Source organism: Staurois parvus, unplaced genomic scaffold (assembly GCF_062004578.1).
Source record: "Staurois parvus isolate SC_StPar_1 unplaced genomic scaffold, SC_StPar_1.0 ptg000321l, whole genome shotgun sequence".
NCBI classification, from domain to species: Eukaryota; Metazoa; Chordata; class Amphibia; order Anura; family Ranidae; genus Staurois; species Staurois parvus.
The window spans coordinates 10,763,919-10,783,241 of record NW_028318117.1 but is presented as its reverse complement, the minus strand read 5'-3'; the positions used below and the strand labels follow the sequence as shown (position 1 = coordinate 10,783,241).

The 19,323-nt window shown below is 41.1% G+C and overlaps 1 protein-coding gene across 1 annotated transcript in view; it reads left to right on the top strand.

Moving 5' to 3' along the window:
* Positions 1-16,715, top strand: part of HIP1 (huntingtin interacting protein 1) — a 158,336-nt gene extending 141,621 nt beyond the window's left edge. The window contains 5 exon segments of the mRNA XM_089683803.1: positions 8,856-8,961; positions 9,185-9,308; positions 10,091-10,152; positions 12,264-12,372; positions 15,583-16,715. Coding sequence (XP_089539929.1) covers positions 8,856-8,961; positions 9,185-9,308; positions 10,091-10,152; positions 12,264-12,372; positions 15,583-15,593 — 412 coding nt within the window. The 3' untranslated portion in view covers positions 15,594-16,715.
* Positions 16,716-19,323: the final 2,608 nt, after the last annotated feature.

The following is a 19,323-nucleotide window of genomic DNA, read 5'->3' as shown; positions in this document are numbered from 1 at the left end:
CCCCCACAGCCTTCTGGGACACATCACAGTTCCCAGAAAGCTGCAGGACCATTCACAAATCACAGTTTGATTCATGCATGTTCAGTGGGATGCCGGTTATAAAGCCACAGGCAGTCACAGCCAGCTTCCCAAAGTAAACATTCCAGCGCCTGGCACCAAAGACAGATGAGGATAACGCTGGATCCCTGGTCAGGTAAGTGCCCTATTATTAAAAGTCAGCAGATACAGTATTTGTAGTTGCTGACTTTTCATTTTTGACTTCAAGGGTAAAGAACCAATTTAAGCGGATGCTGGGTCTGGCAGGAAGGGGTTAAAAAAAATCACTGTGGAAAGATCATAGTACTATGACTGGCAAGCACTTACACAACACCAGAACCAGAGGCACTTTTGGAAATTTGACTACATTGGGATTGACAGGGGTTGGACAAAATTTATGGAAACACACACATATACACACACTAAAACACATCTGGAGGCTGGAAACAATCTGAAGCTTGATTCATTGGACCATATTACAATCTCCCATTGAGCGATAGTCCACGCTTTATAGTTGTTGCACCACTCTCTCCACTTCTGAGCATTCATTTCAATTACTAGTGGTTTAACAATTGCAGCACGCCCATGAATGTTTTGCTTTTGAAGTTCCCTCCATGCAGTTTTTGTGGACCCGGGCTTTGGAAGACCTAGACTGAACTCTGCAGTCACTTTTGGAGCAGTTAATTTCTTATTCTGAGTCATAATCCTGCACATGACATAATTACCATAAGTGGTAATTGTAGAAAAATACACCAGCACAAATAATTTAGCAGTTTTATTTTCAGGCACAGTTGCCTTGGCTGCAGCTGTGTCTTTTGCTCAAAACTTATAGTGTAATCTCAAGACAATGGCTGGTATGGCCCAGGAATTGAATTATACTTCTGTCTAACTGATACTCTGTGCACTGATCATAGGCTGCAGTGTGCTTATCTTTTTACCTTTTTATCCCTAATAGGAAATGTGGCCCAGGGGCATTTTCTAACATTGACACCACCCTGTGGGGAATATTGGTTACATACCATATGTCTCACCTAACATGATACAGTCTCTTTTAACGACTTGCCCTCCTGAGGATTTACCCCCCTTCCTGACCAGGCTATTTTTTGCGATGCGGCCCTGCGTTACTTTAACTGACAATTGCGTGGTCATGCAACACTGCACCCAAATTAAATTTATGTCCTTTTTGTTCCACAAGTGGAGCTTTCTTTTTGTGGTATCTGATCGCCTGTGCAGTTTTTAATTTTTGCGCTATAAAAAAAAAATCAGACAATTTTGAGAACAAAACAATATTTTTGACTTTTTGCTATTAAACATGTCCAGTAAAAAAATTTAAAAAAATCAAATTGTCATAAATTTAGGCCCAAATGTATTCTGCTACATGTATTTGCTAAAAAAAATCCCAGTATGTGTAAATTAATTGGTTTACATGAAAATTATAGCGTGTACAAATGGCGGTGTATATACTTGAATTTTCTTTGTTGTATACTAGTAATGGCAGCGATCAACGACTTATAGCGGGACTGCGGCGGGCATTCTGACACTTGTTGGGAACTGACTAACTGCCACTGACATCCCCAGTGACAGTGCTAATAAAAAGCACTGACACTGTACTACTGGCACTTGGCAGAAAGGGTTAACATCTGGGGCAATCAAAGGGTTAACTGTGTGCTCTTTTACTGTGTGCTGTGTGTGCCTTTAACTGTGTCAGCACATTGCTTTGTATTGCTTTGCTATGCAGAGCAATACAAAGCAATGTGCAGGAGCTGACAGGGGAGAGATCTGTATTTACATACAGGTTTCTAACTCCATCAGCAATAACTGGGTGCCGGTGAGGAATCACCAGCCGAACCCGGTAATCGACACCTGAGGCCGCAAATGGTGATTTTGCACAGCCATGCCGCCTTGTAGCAGTATTTCTGCTATAGGGCGGTGGGAAAGTGGTTAAGGGATAAGTTTACCTTTTGGGAAAAAAATAATAAATGCACATACAGTATTTTTGAAGGAAAAAAATTTATATTTATTAATTTTCCCTAAGAAGCCTGGAAAGCATTGCACCCATGATCAGTGGATCAGGGGCGCAATGCCAGACTCCTGCAGACAAGCCGTGCAGCTTTCAGCCCATACCTTCATACTGGCTTACTGTTTACAAACTGCAGGGCTTGAGATTGAACTACGAGGCCGCTCAACAGTGACCCCGTATTCCATTCAGAACTGCAATGGCTGACAGTAGTTGGAGTAATTCAGAGGAAGTTGTGAATGAATGAATGACACAGCCGTGTGGGAAGAACCCCGCACAGCCGCGTTTTCAAATAGTGACGTCGGGCACCGGAGTAAATACCCGCTTGCTGTCAGGGAGGATGGGGGGGGGGGGAGCGGGGGAGGGGGCTGCAGCTGCTGGAAAATGTTTCATGTTCCACCCTAAATATGGGTGGAACATGTAACATATTAAAATAGGTGAACTTATCCTTTAAGTTCAGCTTACTATAAGATCTAAACCAGTGATAAGTTTGAATAAGGTCATGGAACAAATCCAGGTGCTTTCCAGGTACATCATTAAGAAACTGAATCACAGAATTACCTTCCTGGCACATGTGAATTGATGGCATACATAAATAAAGCCATAGAAATGTAAGGGATACCTGGGACATCGGTAAATGTACAGACACCGTAACATTTCTATGAAACAGAATGCACCTTACATAATCAAACAGAAGTGCGTATTGGCGCAGGAGAGGTAGTAGTGGGTATGCAGATCACAAAAGTCTTTAGAGGTGTGTAAGTAGTTCAGTTATAGGAGAGCATAGGGACTTCTCCGCGAGACTGGGGGGGGGGGGGGGAGAGAAAAATATATACAGTTGCAAGAAAAAGTATGTGAACCCCTTGGGATTACGTGGAGTTTTGCATGAATTGGGCATACAATGAGCTCTGAACGTCATCTAAGTCACAACAATAGAAGAACACAGTCTGCTGAACATAATACTACACAAACATTAGATGTTGCCATGGTTTAATTGCACATAACATGTAAACATTCACAGTGCAGGGAGGAAAAAGTATGTGAACCTTTGGACTTAATAACTGGTTGACCCTCCTTTGGCAGCAATAACCTCAACCAAACATTTCCTGTAGTTGCAGATCAGACCTGCACAATGATCTGGAGTAATTTTGGATCACTCCTCTTCACAAAATTGTTTCAGTGTAGCAATATTCTTGGGATGTCTGGTGTGAATCGCTCTCTTAAGGTCATGCCACAGCATTTCAATCAGGTTGAGGTCAGGACTCTGACTGGGCCACTCCAGAAGGCGTATTCTGTGCTGTTGCAGCCATTGTTTTGTTGAATTACTGGTATGCTTTGGGTCATTGTCCTGTTGCATCACCCATCCTCTGCGGAGCTTCAGTTGGCGGACAGATGGTCGTACGTTTTCCTGCAAAATGTCTTGATAAACTCTGGAATTCATTTTCCCATCAATGACAACAATCCGTCCAGGCCCTGAGGCAGCAAAGCAGCCCCAAACCATGATGCTCCCTCCACCATGTTTTACAGTGGGGATGAGGTTTTGATGTTGCTGTACTGTGCCTTTTTTTCCACACATAGTGTTGTGTGTTCTTCCCAAACAACTCAATCTTGGTTTCATCTGTCCACAGTATATTTTGCCAGTAGTGCTGTGGAACATCCAGGTGCTCTTTTGCAAACTTCAAACGTGATGCAATATTCTTTTTGGACACCAATGGCTTCCTCCGTGGTGTCCTCCCATGTACTCCATTCTTGTTTAATGTTTTCCTTATTGTAGATGTGTCAACAAAAATGTTAGCATGTGCCAGAGATTTCTGTAGGTCTTTAGCTGACACTCTGGGATTCTTCTTTACCTCGTGCAGCATTCTGCGCTGTGCTCTTGCAGTCATTTTTACAGGACGACCAAGCCTAGGGAGAGTAGCAACAGTGCTAAACTTTCTCCATTTGTAGACAGTCTGTCTTACCGTGGACACATGAACATCAAGGCCTTTGGAGATACTTTTGCAACCCTTTCCAGCTTCATGCAAGTCAACAATTCTTGATCGTAGGTCTTCTGAGAGCTCTTTTCTGCGAGGCATGGTTCACATCAGACAGTGCTTCTTGAAACCAGTAAACCCAAAACAGGTGTGTGTTTTTTAAGGGCAGGACAGCTGTCAGCAACACATCCAATATCATCACACTGATTGGAGTCAAGGTTGGCTCACTCCTGGCTCCAATTAGCTCTGGGAGAAGTCATTAAGCTAGGGCCTCACATACTTTTTCCTCCCTGCACTGTGAATGTTTACATGTTATGTGCAATTAAACCATGGCAACATCTAATGTTTGTGTAGTATTATGTTCAGCAGACTGTGTTCTTCTATTGTTGTGACTTAGATGACGTTCAGAGCACATTTTATGCCCAATTCATGCAAAACTCCACGTAATCCCAAGGGGTTCACATACTTTTTCTTGCAACTGTATATATAGGAGTAAATAAAGTATTTGGTAGTTCAGGAAGGGTTTAGCAGCTTGAATAGTTCAAATGGTGGAGGAGTCTTATAACTCAGGTAGTACTGGGCAGGAGGGGGGTTAGTAAGAAATATATATATATAGCTGCAGTGTGAACACCGTCGTGAGGCCGCACTCTCTAGAGTAACCCAGAACTCTGTGTTGAGAGAACAGAGGAGAGAGAGGTGCGCCAGACTAAGTGTAGTAAAATGGTAACAGTTTATTGCACACAAGATTTAAAAACTCACAAGATGTGAGTAAATATCAGGCATCAGGTAATAGTTAGAGGACATCATCTAGGCTGGACATCTGGAGTAGATGGCTGAGGTACCAGGGGCCAAGGCTCCTTAGCAGGTCCCAATGGAGGAGCGAGGAGGGCAGATGATTGTCCTGGGAGTCACGGTGCAGGGAAAATACCATGCTCTGGATGGGTGCTGCTGGCCTCTCGCATCAGCTTGGGTTAGGTCACGTAGTAGAGCCAGTTTGGAGTGCAGCCAAGATGGCCGCCGAACGGAAGTGACGTCAAGACGTAGCTAGGACTTTACATAATCAGCAAGACATTTTTGTCAAACCTGGCTGTAGCTGGATAGACAAAGTTGGTTTTCCAAGTCTTGCATATATTTTATTATTGTTAAGGAGAAAAGGTAGCTTTACTGCTTAGCCTTTTTACAGAGGCGCCCAACTGCAACAGTGCGCTTCTAGCTTCAAAGTTAGCTTACAGTGAAGGAAATAAATATTTGATCCCCTGCTGATTTTGAATGTGTGCCCACTCACAAAGAAATGATCAGTCTAAAAATCGAATGGTAGGTATATTGTAACACTGAAAGACAGCATAGCAACACAAAATTCAAAAGAAATGCATGTCTAACAAATTATGCACTGATTTGCATGTTCATGAGGGAAATAAGTATTTGATTCCCTTCACAAAATGTTAGAAGCTTTTCTTAACCTAATATCTAATATCTGCTTATTAACAGTACTAACATATGTATGAACGAGTTGGATCTTAATAGAATAATTGAGTTGTTATATTTCTATTTGTTCTAGATTGGGAAAAGTAAGATAAATAGACTTTTTATAGTCTATGTGAATATACATATATGTATGTGAATACATATGTATATATATCTTGGGTTTTTTTTCTCTACATTCAAGCAACATGTAGTAGTCTAGCTGTCCCTCCCCCATCTTCCCCCATCTCTGTAAGAGCTAAAGTTTCACTAATAAGAGAATTGTAAGAATCTATTTCATACATGTCAGGCTTACAAGATTTATACTGTAATATTTCTTGATTACGATATTTAAATATGATATAACTTTTATATTAAGATTACTTTTAGGAGAATATATATACAGGTGAAACTCGAAAATTTAGAATATATATGAGATAGACTCATTACATGCAAAGCAAGATAGTTCAAGCCGTGATTTGTCATAATTGTGATGATTATGGCTTACAGCTCATGAAAACCCCAAATGCACAATCTCAGAAAATTAGAATATTACATGCAATCAATAAAACAAGGATTGTACATAGAACAATATCGGACCTCTGAAAAGTATAAGCATGCATATGTACTCAGTACTTAGTTTGGGCCCCTTTTGCAGCAATTACTGCCTCAATGCGGCGTGGCATGGAAGCTATCAGCCTGTGGCACTGCTGAGGTGTTATGGAAGACCAGGATGCTTCAATAGTGGCCTTCAGCTCTTCTGCGTTGTTCGGTCTTATGTCTCTCATCTTTCTCTTGGCAATGCCCCATAGATTCTCTATGGGGTTCAGGTCAGGCGAGTTTGCTGGCCAATCAAGCACAGTAATCCCACGGTCATTGAACCAGGTTTCGGTGCTTTTGGCAGTGTGGGCAGGTGCCAAGTTCTGCTGGAAAATGAAGTCAGCATCCCCATAAAGCTCGTCTGAGGAAGGAAGCATGAAGTGCTCCAAAATCTCCTGGTAGACAGCTGCGTTGACCCTGGACTTAATGAAGCACAGTGGACCAACACCAGCAGATGACTTGGCTCCCCAAATCAACATAGACTGTGGAAACTTCACACTGGACTTCAAGCATCTTGCAATGTGTGCCTCTCCATTCTTCCTCCATACTCTGGGTCCTTGGTTTCCAAATGAGATGCAAAAGTTGCTCTCATCAGAAAAAAGGACTTTGGACTACTGAGCAACAGACCAGGGCTGTTTTTCTTTATCCCAGGTAAGACACTTCTGACGTTGTTTGTTGTTCAGGAGCTGCTTGACAAGAGGAATACGACATTTGAAGCCCATGTCCAGGATCCGTCTGTGTGTGGTGGTTCTTGATGCACTAACTCCAGCCTCAGTCCACTCCTCGTGAAAGTTCCCAACACTTTTGAATGGCCTTTTCTTGACAATCCTCTCCAGGCTGCGGTCATCCCTGCTGCTTGTGCACCTTTTTCTTCCACACTTTTTCCTTCCACATAACTTCCTATTAATGTGCTTTGATGCAGCACTTTGGGAACATCCAACTTCTTTTGCAATTACCTTTTGAGGCCTTCCCTCCTTATGGAGGGTGTCAATGATGGTTTTCTGCACAACTGTCAGGTCAGCAGTCTTTCCCATGATTGTGATTCCTACTGAACCAGACTGAGAGACCATTTAAAGGCTCAGGAACCCTTTGCAGGTGTTATGGCTTAATTAGCTGATTAGAGTGGGACACTTTGAGCCTAGAATATTGCACCTTTTCACAATATTCTAATTTTCTGAGATTGTGGATTTGGGGTTTTCATGAGCTGTAAGCCATAATCATCACAATTACGATAAATCACGGCTTGAACTATCTTGCTTTGCGTGTAATGAGTCTATCTCATATATTAGTTTCACCTTTTAAGTTGCATTACTGAAATAAATTAACTTTTGCACGATATTCAAATTTTTCGAGTTTTATATATATATATATATATACACACACACATCTCATTTACCCTGATTGATGGAATGTCAGTGAAGCTTTGTCTAGAGGTTCCTAAGATTGAATTTCAGACTCCTAGGGGAGTGGAGACGACTGAGGGTTTGTTATATACATCTGTTGCCATTCATCATTGTGGGACTACAAGGGACAGAAAAGTATAGCAGCCCACTTTTAGGAGAAGGTGGGGGCTGAATTGTTCCTTAAAGAGCAGAACAAAGGCTTTTTAGGCACACTTTTTTAGAAGCCTAGATTGACCACACACACACACAGATTCACACTACACATCCAAAAGTACATACAATATCTCAAGAACTTAACTATATTTTTTGAACATTATTTAAACATTCTGTATTCCAATATTTTATTTCTGATTTTATGCAATATTATTATTAAATCAATTTTTGAGTGTATGCAAGAGTTGGTAGGACTTTCTATTTTGAACTTTTCTCACCAATACAAGTTAACAAAATATCGAGGCAATACGGTATTTTACACAAAACATGACTTAGTACTTGGTGGCAAATCCCTTGTTGGCAATCAGAGGTAAGATGTTTCCTGTAGTTGGCCACCAGGTTTGCACACATCTCAAGAGGGATTTTGGCCCACTCCTCTTGGCAGGTCCTCTCCAAGTCATTAAGGTTTGGTGGCTGACGTTTGGCAACTCGAACTTTCAGCTCCCTCCACAGATTTTCAATTGGATTAAGGTCTGGAGACTGGCTAGGCCACTCCAGGATATTAATGTGCTTCTTCTTGAGCCACTCCTTTGTTGCCTTGGCCGTGTGTTTTGGGTCATTGTCATGCTGGAACACTCATCCACGACCCATTTTCAATGCCCTGGCTGAGGGAAGAAGGTTCTCACCCAAGATTTGACAGTACATTGCCCCGTCCATCATCCCTTCAGATGCGGTGCAGTTGTCCTGTCCCCTTAGAAAAACACCCCGAAAGCAGAATGTTTCCACCACCATGTTTGACAGTTGAGATGGTGTTCTTGGGGTCATAGGCAGCATTCCTCCTCCTCCAAACAGTTGACTTGATGCCAAAGAGCTCGATTTTGGTCTCATCTGACCACAACACTTTCAACCAGTCCTCCTCTGCATCATTCACATGTTCGGTGGCAAAGTTCAGATGGGCCTGGACATGTGCTTTCTTGAGCAGAGGGACCTTGCGGGCACTGTAGGATTTCTTTAAACTGTCCATGTATGTGTATCAACTTGAGTCATTTGACCTGTATGGCAGACTGTTAGTGTAAATTAGTTGTTATACATTCTATTAGGGATTCTGAAATATGTAGAGTAGTCTAAACTCATGTTTGTTTTCCTTACTTTTTTCTGACATAATTTTATACTTTATCTTATGTGTTTTCCTGTTCCTGTGTTGTTTTACAGGGATGCTGCAGACCTTGTTGTCCAAGGGCAGGGAAAATTTGAAGATCTTATTGTATGTTCCCATGAAATTGCAGCTAGCACAGCCCAGCTTGTAGCAGCTTCCAAGGTATGCCTTTATAACCACTTGCCCTCTGGAAGATTTACATTTTTAGTGTCCAACTGTCATTTCCCAATTGAGATTTGACATTAATTTGTTGCTATGGGGCAAAACACCATTAAAGACTGCCATTCCTTTAAAAACATTGAAACGTCTGCTGTTATACCATATTTTTCCCATTTCTATTAGACCTAATAATTGAATTGTTGTCACACAAAACTGTTCTTTGTAGGTAAAATCGGAGAAGGACAGTACTAACCTGACCAGATTGCAGCAAGCTTCGAAAGTGGTAAATCACAATGCTGCTGGTGTGGTGGCTTCCACAAAATCGGTCAAGTCCCAGATTGATGAAGTAGGTAAGTAGAATGTTCTTTTGGTAATGTGCCCATTCCAGATACCAAATGACAAAGATGAAATAAGGCCAAATAAGCTCCCAGACAGATAACAGATATAATTGGCTTTCCTTCCTGACTTATAGCTATTCTGTTGTTGTTGACGATGGTCATGACAAAGCATTGGAATATTGGTTGCAAAATAAATCCAAATAATTTTAACTTGTTTTCCTCCCCTAACCACAGTTTAATAACAAATATACTGTTAGGAATACCTTTACTCATTTTGGCTAGCCCCTTGTTGTAAATCAACCCCTTCTTCCAGCTACTTAGTTTCATAAGTATCTCCAGTGTCAAAAGACAGCCCCATAGTAGTCTTTAAAGGCTCGCAGTGTAATTGCAGCCAGCCGTGATGAAGATTTCAGCCGCAGGATGTAGTGGCAGGTTGCAGCTGCAGGAAACTTAATTAGGTATGCAGCTATGGGTGAAACTGAGTCATGTTGATCTGGAAATGTATTACCTATACTGCTACGACAGTATTGCAGGGTTAAAAAAAATGTGTTCCCTGTGGTGGCTCCACACAGTCACTAGGCCCCATGCACCTGCCTCCGCATAAAACAGTTGTACTCACCTGTATGAGTAACATGCATCCATTAAACTGAATGAAGTGTGAATGATGATAGTGGAACATAATGGAGTAGAAATCTTTTAAAAACATTTTATTCTAATAAGTTATGGCAAATCGTTCTAATAATTATACCATTACCTGAAGATTAAAAGAATTCTATTTGTTTCTTGGTTTACAGACACAATGGACTTCTCTACCTTAACGCTAACTCAAATTAAGCGGCAAGAGATGGATTCCCAGGTAATGTTCACCTACAGTGTTAAGATTCAGTGTCTTTACAAATCCATTTCTTTCCTAATACAGTTGCAAGAAAAAGTATGTGAACCCCTTGGGATTACGTGGAGTTTTGCAGGAATTGGGCATAAAATGTGCTCTGAACGTCATCTAAGTCACAACAATAGAAGAACACAGTCTGCTGAACATAATACTACACAAACATTAGATGTTGCCATGGTTTAATTGCACATAACATGTAAACATTCACAGTGCAGGGAGGAAAAAGTATGTGAGGCCCTAGCTTAATGACTTCTCCCAGAGCTAATTGGAGCCAGGAGTGAGCCAACCTTGACTCCAATCAGTGTGATGATATTGGATGTGTTGCTGACAGCTGTCCTGCCCTTAAAAAACACACACCTGTTTTTGGTTTACTGGTTTCAAGAAGCACTGTCTGATGTGAACCATGCCTCGCAGAAAAGAGCTCTCAGAAGACCTACGATCAAGAATTGTTGACTTGCATGAAGCTGGAAAGGGTTACAAAAGTATCTCCAAAAGCCTTGATGTTCATGTGTCCACGGTAAGCCAGACTGTCTACAAATGGAGAAAGTTTAGCACTGTTGCTACTCTCCCTAGGCGTGGTCGTCCTGTAAAAATGACTGTAAGAGCACAGCGCAGAATGCTGTATGAGGTAAAGAAGAATCCCAGAGTGTCAGCTAAAGACCTACAGAAATCTCTGGCACATGCAAACATTTTTGTTGACACATCTACAATAAGGAAAACATTAAACAAGAATGGAGTACATGGGAGGACACCACGGAGGAAGCCATTGCTGTCCAAAAAGAATATTGCAGCATGTTTGAAGTTTGCAAAAGAGCACCTGGATGTTCCACAGCACTACTGGCAAAATATACTGTGGACAGATGAAACCAAGATTGAGTTGTTTGGGAAGAACACACAACGCTATGTGTGGAGAAAAAAAGGCACAGCACACCAACATCAAAACCTCATCCCCACTGTAAAACATGGCGGAGGGAGCATCATGGTTTGGGGCTGCTTTGCTGCCTCAGGGCTTGGACGGATTGTTGTCATTGATGGGAAAATGAATTCCAGAGTTTATCAAGACATTTTGCAGGAAAACGTACGACCAAGAGAGTGAATCACACCAGACATCCCAAGAATATTGCTACACTGAAACAGTTTTGTGAAGAGGAGTGGTCCAAAATGACTCCAGATCGTTGTGCAGGTCTGATCTGCAACTACAGAAAATGTTTGGTTGAGGTTATTGCTGCCAAAGGAGGGTCAACCAGTTATTAAGTCCAAAGGTTCACATACTTTTTCCTCCCTTCACTGTGAATGTTTACATGTTATGTGCAATTAAACCATGGCAACATCTAATGTTTGTGTAGTATTATGTTCAGCAGACTGTGTTCTTCTATTGTTGTGAGTTAGATGACGTTCAGAGCACAATTTATGCCCAATTCATGCAAAACTCCACGTAATCCCAAGGGGTTCACATACTTTTTCTTGCAACTGTACATAAAAATATTATTACAATATTTAACATCACATTAAAGGGAAAATATAATGTATTTGGTTATTTTTTTTAATTTCTCAACTGTTTTTATCATTTTTATTCTGCATAAAAAGTATTTATTCACAAATAAATATGTAATTAAGAGCACATTCATTTGTAGGATTGTCTGCATGCTTAAACTGGCCATTCATGGATCGGAATTCGTCAGGTCCAGCAGGGACCAGCTGAATTTTGATCCATATATGGGCTGGAAGGTTGTACTGCCACCTGCTGTCAGCAATAGAAAAAAAATAACATTTGTGTGAAATATTTACTACATTAAAGGAAAGGAAAAATATTTTGTCATCACTAAAAACACTATACTGTTTATTCTTTTTGAGTTCATAGTGGCAAGCCTATTGGTGTACAGTTATCCAGAACAAACACTATGATTTTGGTGTTCTTATTCATAAGTTAGATAAATAATGATGTCTGTTTGCCTACGGGGGGTTGCTGCACTATGCACACTGCTATCTGCCTTATAATAAACAAAAAACATACTATTGCCCTGTAAGGTCATGAATAATCACTATGAAGTAAATCCACTTTTTATGTTGATCAGGTGCGTGTTCTTGAACTAGAGAGTCAGCTGCAAAAGGAGAGAGAAAAGCTGGGAGAACTAAGGAAGAAGCATTATGAATTAGCTGGTGTCTCTGAGGGCTGGGGGGATGGTAAGTAGAGTGCAGATTTTTTTTCAGTCATAGATAATAATTTACAGATCTATAAGAATGTTTTTTTAATTGTCACTGAAACAGAAGGTGATTGCATTGGGTAAACCTGTTCTGGTGACACTGTGTAGAGATTTGCTGTCACTTCTTGTGAAAAGAGCACCCCAACAAGACAAGGATAGCAAAAAAAAAAGTCTAAGCATGATTTTAGCCATTCTGTACTCTATCTAAACATTTAAAAAGATAATTTGGTAGAGAAACACATTACGTTTAAATTGAACGCCTGGATATTTTTTTAATGCTGTTGGGCACCCAGACTGTGTAAAAAAAAATGCTCACTGGCTTTGTCCACCAAATAACATCCACAATAAAAAGTCTGCATCTCAGTGAGATTCCAGAATAAAACATAAGTTATTAATTACATAAGGCTAAAAGACAGCCCTATAGGGGATCTGACGCATTTCAGCCACTCTGAAGTTAGTCATAGCTGCCTGCTGAGATCTGCAATACTCCATCTAATACATCCTTGCCAAGAAAACACTGGGCTGGATTACAGTCTACACCAATTAAACATAATCATAAATAAAAAGAAAGAAAAAAGAATAGCAGAAAAAGATATGCAAACAAGAAAAAACAAACTGTCAGGATCCAGATCTGAACAAGCAAACTCTGTTGTGTCTGGTAACGTCTCTTATTGAGCCACCTGGAATGCTGCACAGCTCTGTGGACAATTCCTTGAATGGTCCTGCATTGAACCTTCTGTGTCTTGAACCTTGAACCCCTTGCTCCTCCCTTGAACTTCCTGCGCAATGTCTTTTGTTAGAGCAAGAGGTATGGTGGATTTTCCATTCCCATAACAGATTACCTCACAGTCTCAACCGTCAATGAGACATTGGACCTTTTTTTAACCACTTGCCTACCAGCACTTTAGCCCCTTTCTGCCCAGGCCAATTTTCAGCTTTCAGCGCTCTTGCACTTTGAATGACAGTTGCACAGTCATGCAACACTCTACCCATATGAACATTTTATCATTTTTTTTCACACAAATATAGCTTTATTTTGATGGTATTTAATCGCCACTGTGCTTTTTATTTTATGCACTATAAACAAAAAAAAGAGCAAAAAATGTGAAAAAAAGTTTTTCTTTGTTTCTAATATATTTTGGCAGCACTGATGGGCACTGATAGGCTGCACTGATGAGGCAGCACTGGTGGGAATTGATGAGGAGGCACGGATGATGCTGCACTGATATGCAGCACTGATAGGTGGCACTGACTGACAGCACTGACTGGCGGCACTGATGAACACTGAGGGGTGGCACTGATGTGCTCTGAAGGGTGGCACTGCTGGGCACTGATGAGTGGCACTGCTGGGCACTGATGAGTGGCACTGCTTGGCATTTTTAGTGCTGCAGTGATAATCAGGGCACTGATAATCACAGATGTGACACTTGCCGTGACATGCTGTGACAGTGTGAGGAAAGTGCTGCTGATAACTGGCAACTGTATTTACTTTGTGATCAGCTGTGTCATTCGACACAACTGATCACATGGAAAAAGACCGCTGTGATTGGCCTTTTACCTTGTCATGTGATCAGTTGTGTCCATAGGTGAGCGCCGCTGTAGCAAGGTTGTAAAGTGGTTAAAATGATTTCTGATGTAAGTACTACATTCTGATCCTCTTATAAGTCCCCACACCTGAGCATTTTGTAGCGCAAAGCTCTGAAACGCTCAGGGAGAAAAAAAAATCAACATTATGGCTCACATCTCCACTCCAAATCGCCTGAAGCAGAACACCTGAAGCTCAAAATAGTTTTGGAGCTATTTTTGTTTCTCCATTCGGGCAGATTGATGCATTTTTGGCACGGTTTCATTCCTATAGAAATACATGGAAATGCGCAAATGCACTTTAATGGGTTTTGACGCGTGACCAAGAGTGTTTTTCTGGCAAAACATGGCAACAAAGGATGCCACAGATTAAATTTTTCTCTATTCGCGAATACAAACACCAGACCTCAAAAAATGCATGAACAAACCGCTCACAAACTTGCACAAATTAGCATAAAACCTTGTGACAAAACAAGCAAAAATACACAAAAATGCTATGTTCAAGTGTGAATAGGGCCTATGGGTTAAGTTCAGGCTGCGGTATTAAATGCTTTTAGTGGATTGTGTTTTCTTTTAAGTATTTTCCTTTCCTTTTTCTGCTACTCTTTTTTTCTTGCTGGTCATTTGTGATTATGTTTAATTGGTGTAGATTGTAATCCTGCACATTGTGTTCTTGGCATGGATGTATTTATTGGAGTACTGCAGATCTCAGCAAGCAGCTATGACTAGGGCCAGATTGGCTGAAACATGTCAGCTCTCCGGTAGGGCTGCATTTTAGCTTTGTATAATTAATAAACATACTTTTCATTCTGGAACCTCTGATGAAACCATGATGCAACCATGATGGATGTTGTACTGAAGTCAAGCTAGTCCTGCATTGGTGCCTTTCAGTCTGCTTGACTGGGGTGCAGGATTGAGTGCTTTGCTTTGATCTCTATCTGTCCACCAACACATATTCTTACCCACAAGATGTCATTCATCTTCAAAACTGAATGATACCCAGCCCCATTTAACCCAAAAGCCTGAGAACATACCATGAATGCAGAGCCTCATAGATTCTGCACTGACACAGTCAGGGGCGGACTGACAACTTAAGGGGCCCCCGGGCAATAGGGGATCATGGGGCCCCTGTGTCCTTGCCCACACTCAAAGCACACCAAAAAAAGCCTATAAAAGGTACCAGGGGCATTTCATGGGGCCCCCTACTGACCCTGGGCCCTGGGGCAGTGCCCGAGTGCTCGAATGGTCAGTCCGCCCCTGGACACCGTACAATAATACAGGAAACAGAGCTGATGTGTCACAATGTTAATGCTGCTCTGTGGATCATGAAGGACTGCTCAGCATCAGATAAATGGTGAAGAATAAGAGGACTTCATCTCATGTGACTGGGATATGCATATTAATGCAAGAGGGGACTCCATGGGGTTAGGGGATGGGTGTTGGTGCTTGGAATTGGTCTTTAATGACCATACACCTATTTCGTGTAAATTGACGGAGAAAATTATCATGAAATAAAATATTCAATGCAAGTGAAAAAATAATTAATTTGGCTTAATAAACTGACTCATTTGGCTTGATTTTGTTCTGTTTATTTTTACCCCTTTAGATGCAGAATAAAGTGCGATGATACTTCCTCTCACAATACTGAATGCACACATAGTGGATAACTCAGAAAGCACACGTCTATGGCATTCAATTCAATTCTCCTCAACACAGCCAGGACTGGCCAGGTCTAGCTGGCACTGAGTATTCCCAATGGGCTACAGAAAAGCAGAAGGACAGTTCTAAAGAGGCACCGGTGGTGCACAAAAGGTAGCTGGGATCTGGCCAAACTTTTACACTGCCTCTCATGGTCAATATTCACCATCAGTTTTCGGAGGACTAAAACCCATTTAGTCTCTTGTGTCTTATAGTTTAGGATCACACATACGGGGGCAGTGCAAACCTAATCAAGTGTGGAATGGTGGCCATAGGCTTTGACTGGCTGTTTAACAGGATCAAAAAGGTGCTTGATAGCAGCATTCAAAGTAACTTCGTGTTGAATGACTGGGAGCACCATTAAGCTTCTATGATATATAAAGGAAAATTGCTGCAGCTCTTATAATCCAGTAATATTTAAATTAGCTTATGATGAAAATGGACAATAACGCTTGCCTTAGAGGATGGTGGCCAAGAGTACAGCCATTAGAGGATGAATTTTCCATGGAAACCATTATAGTTCTGGTGCTCTGAACATAAACACAAACCTAAACCATCACTTTGGATGCATAGTAATCAAATTACTGATGAAAGTAAACATTTAGAAATGCTTGGAAGATAAGAATATTATGCTGCCTTCATGTGCAGTCTGGATTGCAGTGATATAGAAGGGATGAAATGCTCGAATGACCTGTGTTCATGCATTAGATGTAAGGCAATATTGGAATTATACATATTTAAATCCCAGACATAGATCTTTGCCCAGAAATCATGAGCTCATGTGGAATTTCTCCAGTGGTTGGTGCTGCCTGGGTTAACCTCCCAGGGTCCTGTCATTTCCTGCTCTACTATCCATGGATGCAGAAAGATGAGATACTTGGCTTTACTGCCTCTGCTGAGTCCGAGCACACTGTGAGATAACAGAAGGCACATTACATAGACCACGGTGTTATAATGACTTCACACGCGTGACATTACATGTGGCACTTGTAGATGTCACTATTGCATTTACACCAATAAACTCATGTTTTTTTCATGGTTCTTTTTTTGTAATCTGATTGTGTTTTTTTATGATTAGGACTGTTTTAATAAAAGTGCGAAAAATAGTATTTGGCACCCTCTTGCACAGAGGACCGAATAGTAATGAAATCTGAATGGGCAAGTTTATATCACAGCCGCTTAATATAAAGAAAACCTTTGTTTATATTTTCATTGTGCATATGTACAGTGTCTTGTAGTGTGTTAATTGTCTACATTATTCACTGTTAAACATTCAATCTGTATTCAGGTAATACACAGTCTTATGCAAAAGCTTGGGAACTCACCCAGTCCTTCTTAGATAAAACATCTGATTGGGGGAAACTTTAAAAGTAAGCCAAAACCCAAAAAAATTGGATAAAATAATTGTTATTTCCTCCCTGTTGTTTCCAACTGTAACAACTGGTTCACTGATGCCACTCTGTATTCCAACCTGTCTTGTTGCCACCCGTCATCAAACATCACTATGCCAGGACCAGCGGCCACATTACCAGGATGACACCTAGCTACTGCTAGAGGTACCTGCCTATATTTTATCCTTGAAGGCTGGAGGGCTGAGTTTAAGGTAGATATAGCCTACATGATAAAATGTAGTGTTTTACAGTGTAGGCTAATGCAGTGTATTTGAAGCGTCACATAGTGATACTTCATTCATGTTACTGCATAGCAGAGTGGTGCATTACATTGCTGTGCGGTGTGAAGAATGCTGCATTATTCCACACTGCAATGCACTGCTCATCACACCAGTGTTTTGGCATGTATGGGGAACATAGGAGATAGCTGTTTTCTATGCGACCTGTATTTATCCAGTGTAGGACAATGCAGGTCTTTGCACACAAATGAGCCCTTATTGTGTGGTGGAAATGTATTTGTAAAATCATTGAACTGTGCACAGTGCTGTGGCTCTCTCCTCTTGTTCCACATGTCTGCAGTGAAGGGGTTAGCTGTGCGTGCAGATGTGCTGTACGTCTGCAGCTAAGCTGGTAGACAGTAGAGGGAGCACATGTCCTAGGATGATAACTCCGCTCCTGCATAGACTCACACTAAGGGGTCTAGTTGTAAAGCAGTGAATGTGACTTTCACCAAACATTCTCTGGTGGAGAATTACTCTCTTTCATTTAAAACACATGGACCTGCAGGGAATCCTCGCTGAATGTCAGGTTCTCTGCTTTATAATAATGCCTCTGAATGAGTACTGTTGCCCAACAGGAAGTTCTAATAAGGTCTCACACTGACAAGATCACCAGACAAGAGCAGAAGAAATGTAAGTCTGCAATCAAAAATAAATTAATGTGGGATCAGCTAGAAATCACTTTTTTTAAATTCTCTGTTTCTGTAATATAACTGCTAAATTTTATTTTAGGATTAAAAATTTTGCTAAATGTTATGGACTGGAAAAATACAGATTGTGATGTGCAAAGTTTGATCAGCTAATTTTTTTTGCAGGATCCTGCTGAACCAGCTGAATTTCCCATTCATGAGAATATATTCTATCGGTCAATTTCTTTTGAATTGTCTTGTTGGACTTGTTGTTCTTCATTCAGAACATGCAGCCATTCAGCTGCAGCGCTGATCAGTGCATTCTGATAGTGGTGTAACCCGATTCCAGAATACAGTGGCACAGCAGGGTGGACTCCCCCATCCACATATTGGAGGTGTGAGAATGGGGGAATCTGTTCAGTTTTTTCCATGCATGTAATGAACCATGTATGGCCAGCTTAACCCCTGTATCACAGCAAAGACTAGCCTGAAGGCATAGCTCATATGCTAGTAACGGTGCATCGCTTTGCTATATGCAACATCATACTCTCCAATATTTGCATGGTAAAGTCGTTCAAAGGAATGACCTGATCACAACATCTTCGGATAAATACTAATACTTACAAAAGTATGGCATCTGCTGTTACCTGATGATGACTGAATCCCATGTGCTACAAACACCAAATACAGTATATAATTGATGGTAAAAGGAAGAAAAAATACCTAGTTAACTGCTAACAGGTCAGTTGTATCATGAATCAGCTCTTAGTTTTTTTATATCCTAGATACTCTGGCAGTGAAATCTCTATGCCATACTTCCTGACGCTGTACTGTACTATGAGGTCCGTGAGGTTTTGGTATAAACATCTACTTTGCATGTTTTAGTACCACCTATTGCGTTCTCAATAATATATATAGAAAATCCAAGAGTAATAGCAGGTACTCCTATAACAGCAGGTGTACAAATGAAGAAACTCAAGTATTGCCTTCTCACTCACAAAGCCTCAAAGAGATATAAGAAACTGCCAGGTGGTTTAGCTCTACAGCATCTATCTAAAACTTGGTATACTAACCTTTTGGGCCCCTTTCACATGGGTCATCTGATCAGGTCCGCCTGTCTGTTTTTCAGGCAGGCACATTCAGACCCTCCATTCTCTATGGGCAGTCTGATGTAAATAGACTTGTGCTTCTTTATACTCGGCTATCTCCGATCCTAAAAAAAAAACAAATAGAAGGGGACCCATTCCCCTCTGTCTGGCTGGATCAGATGGAATGGCAGTCAGGTGTGAATGGACAGCCGGTCCATTTACATCCAACTGCCCATAGAGCAGAGCAAGCCGTGCCCAAGTCC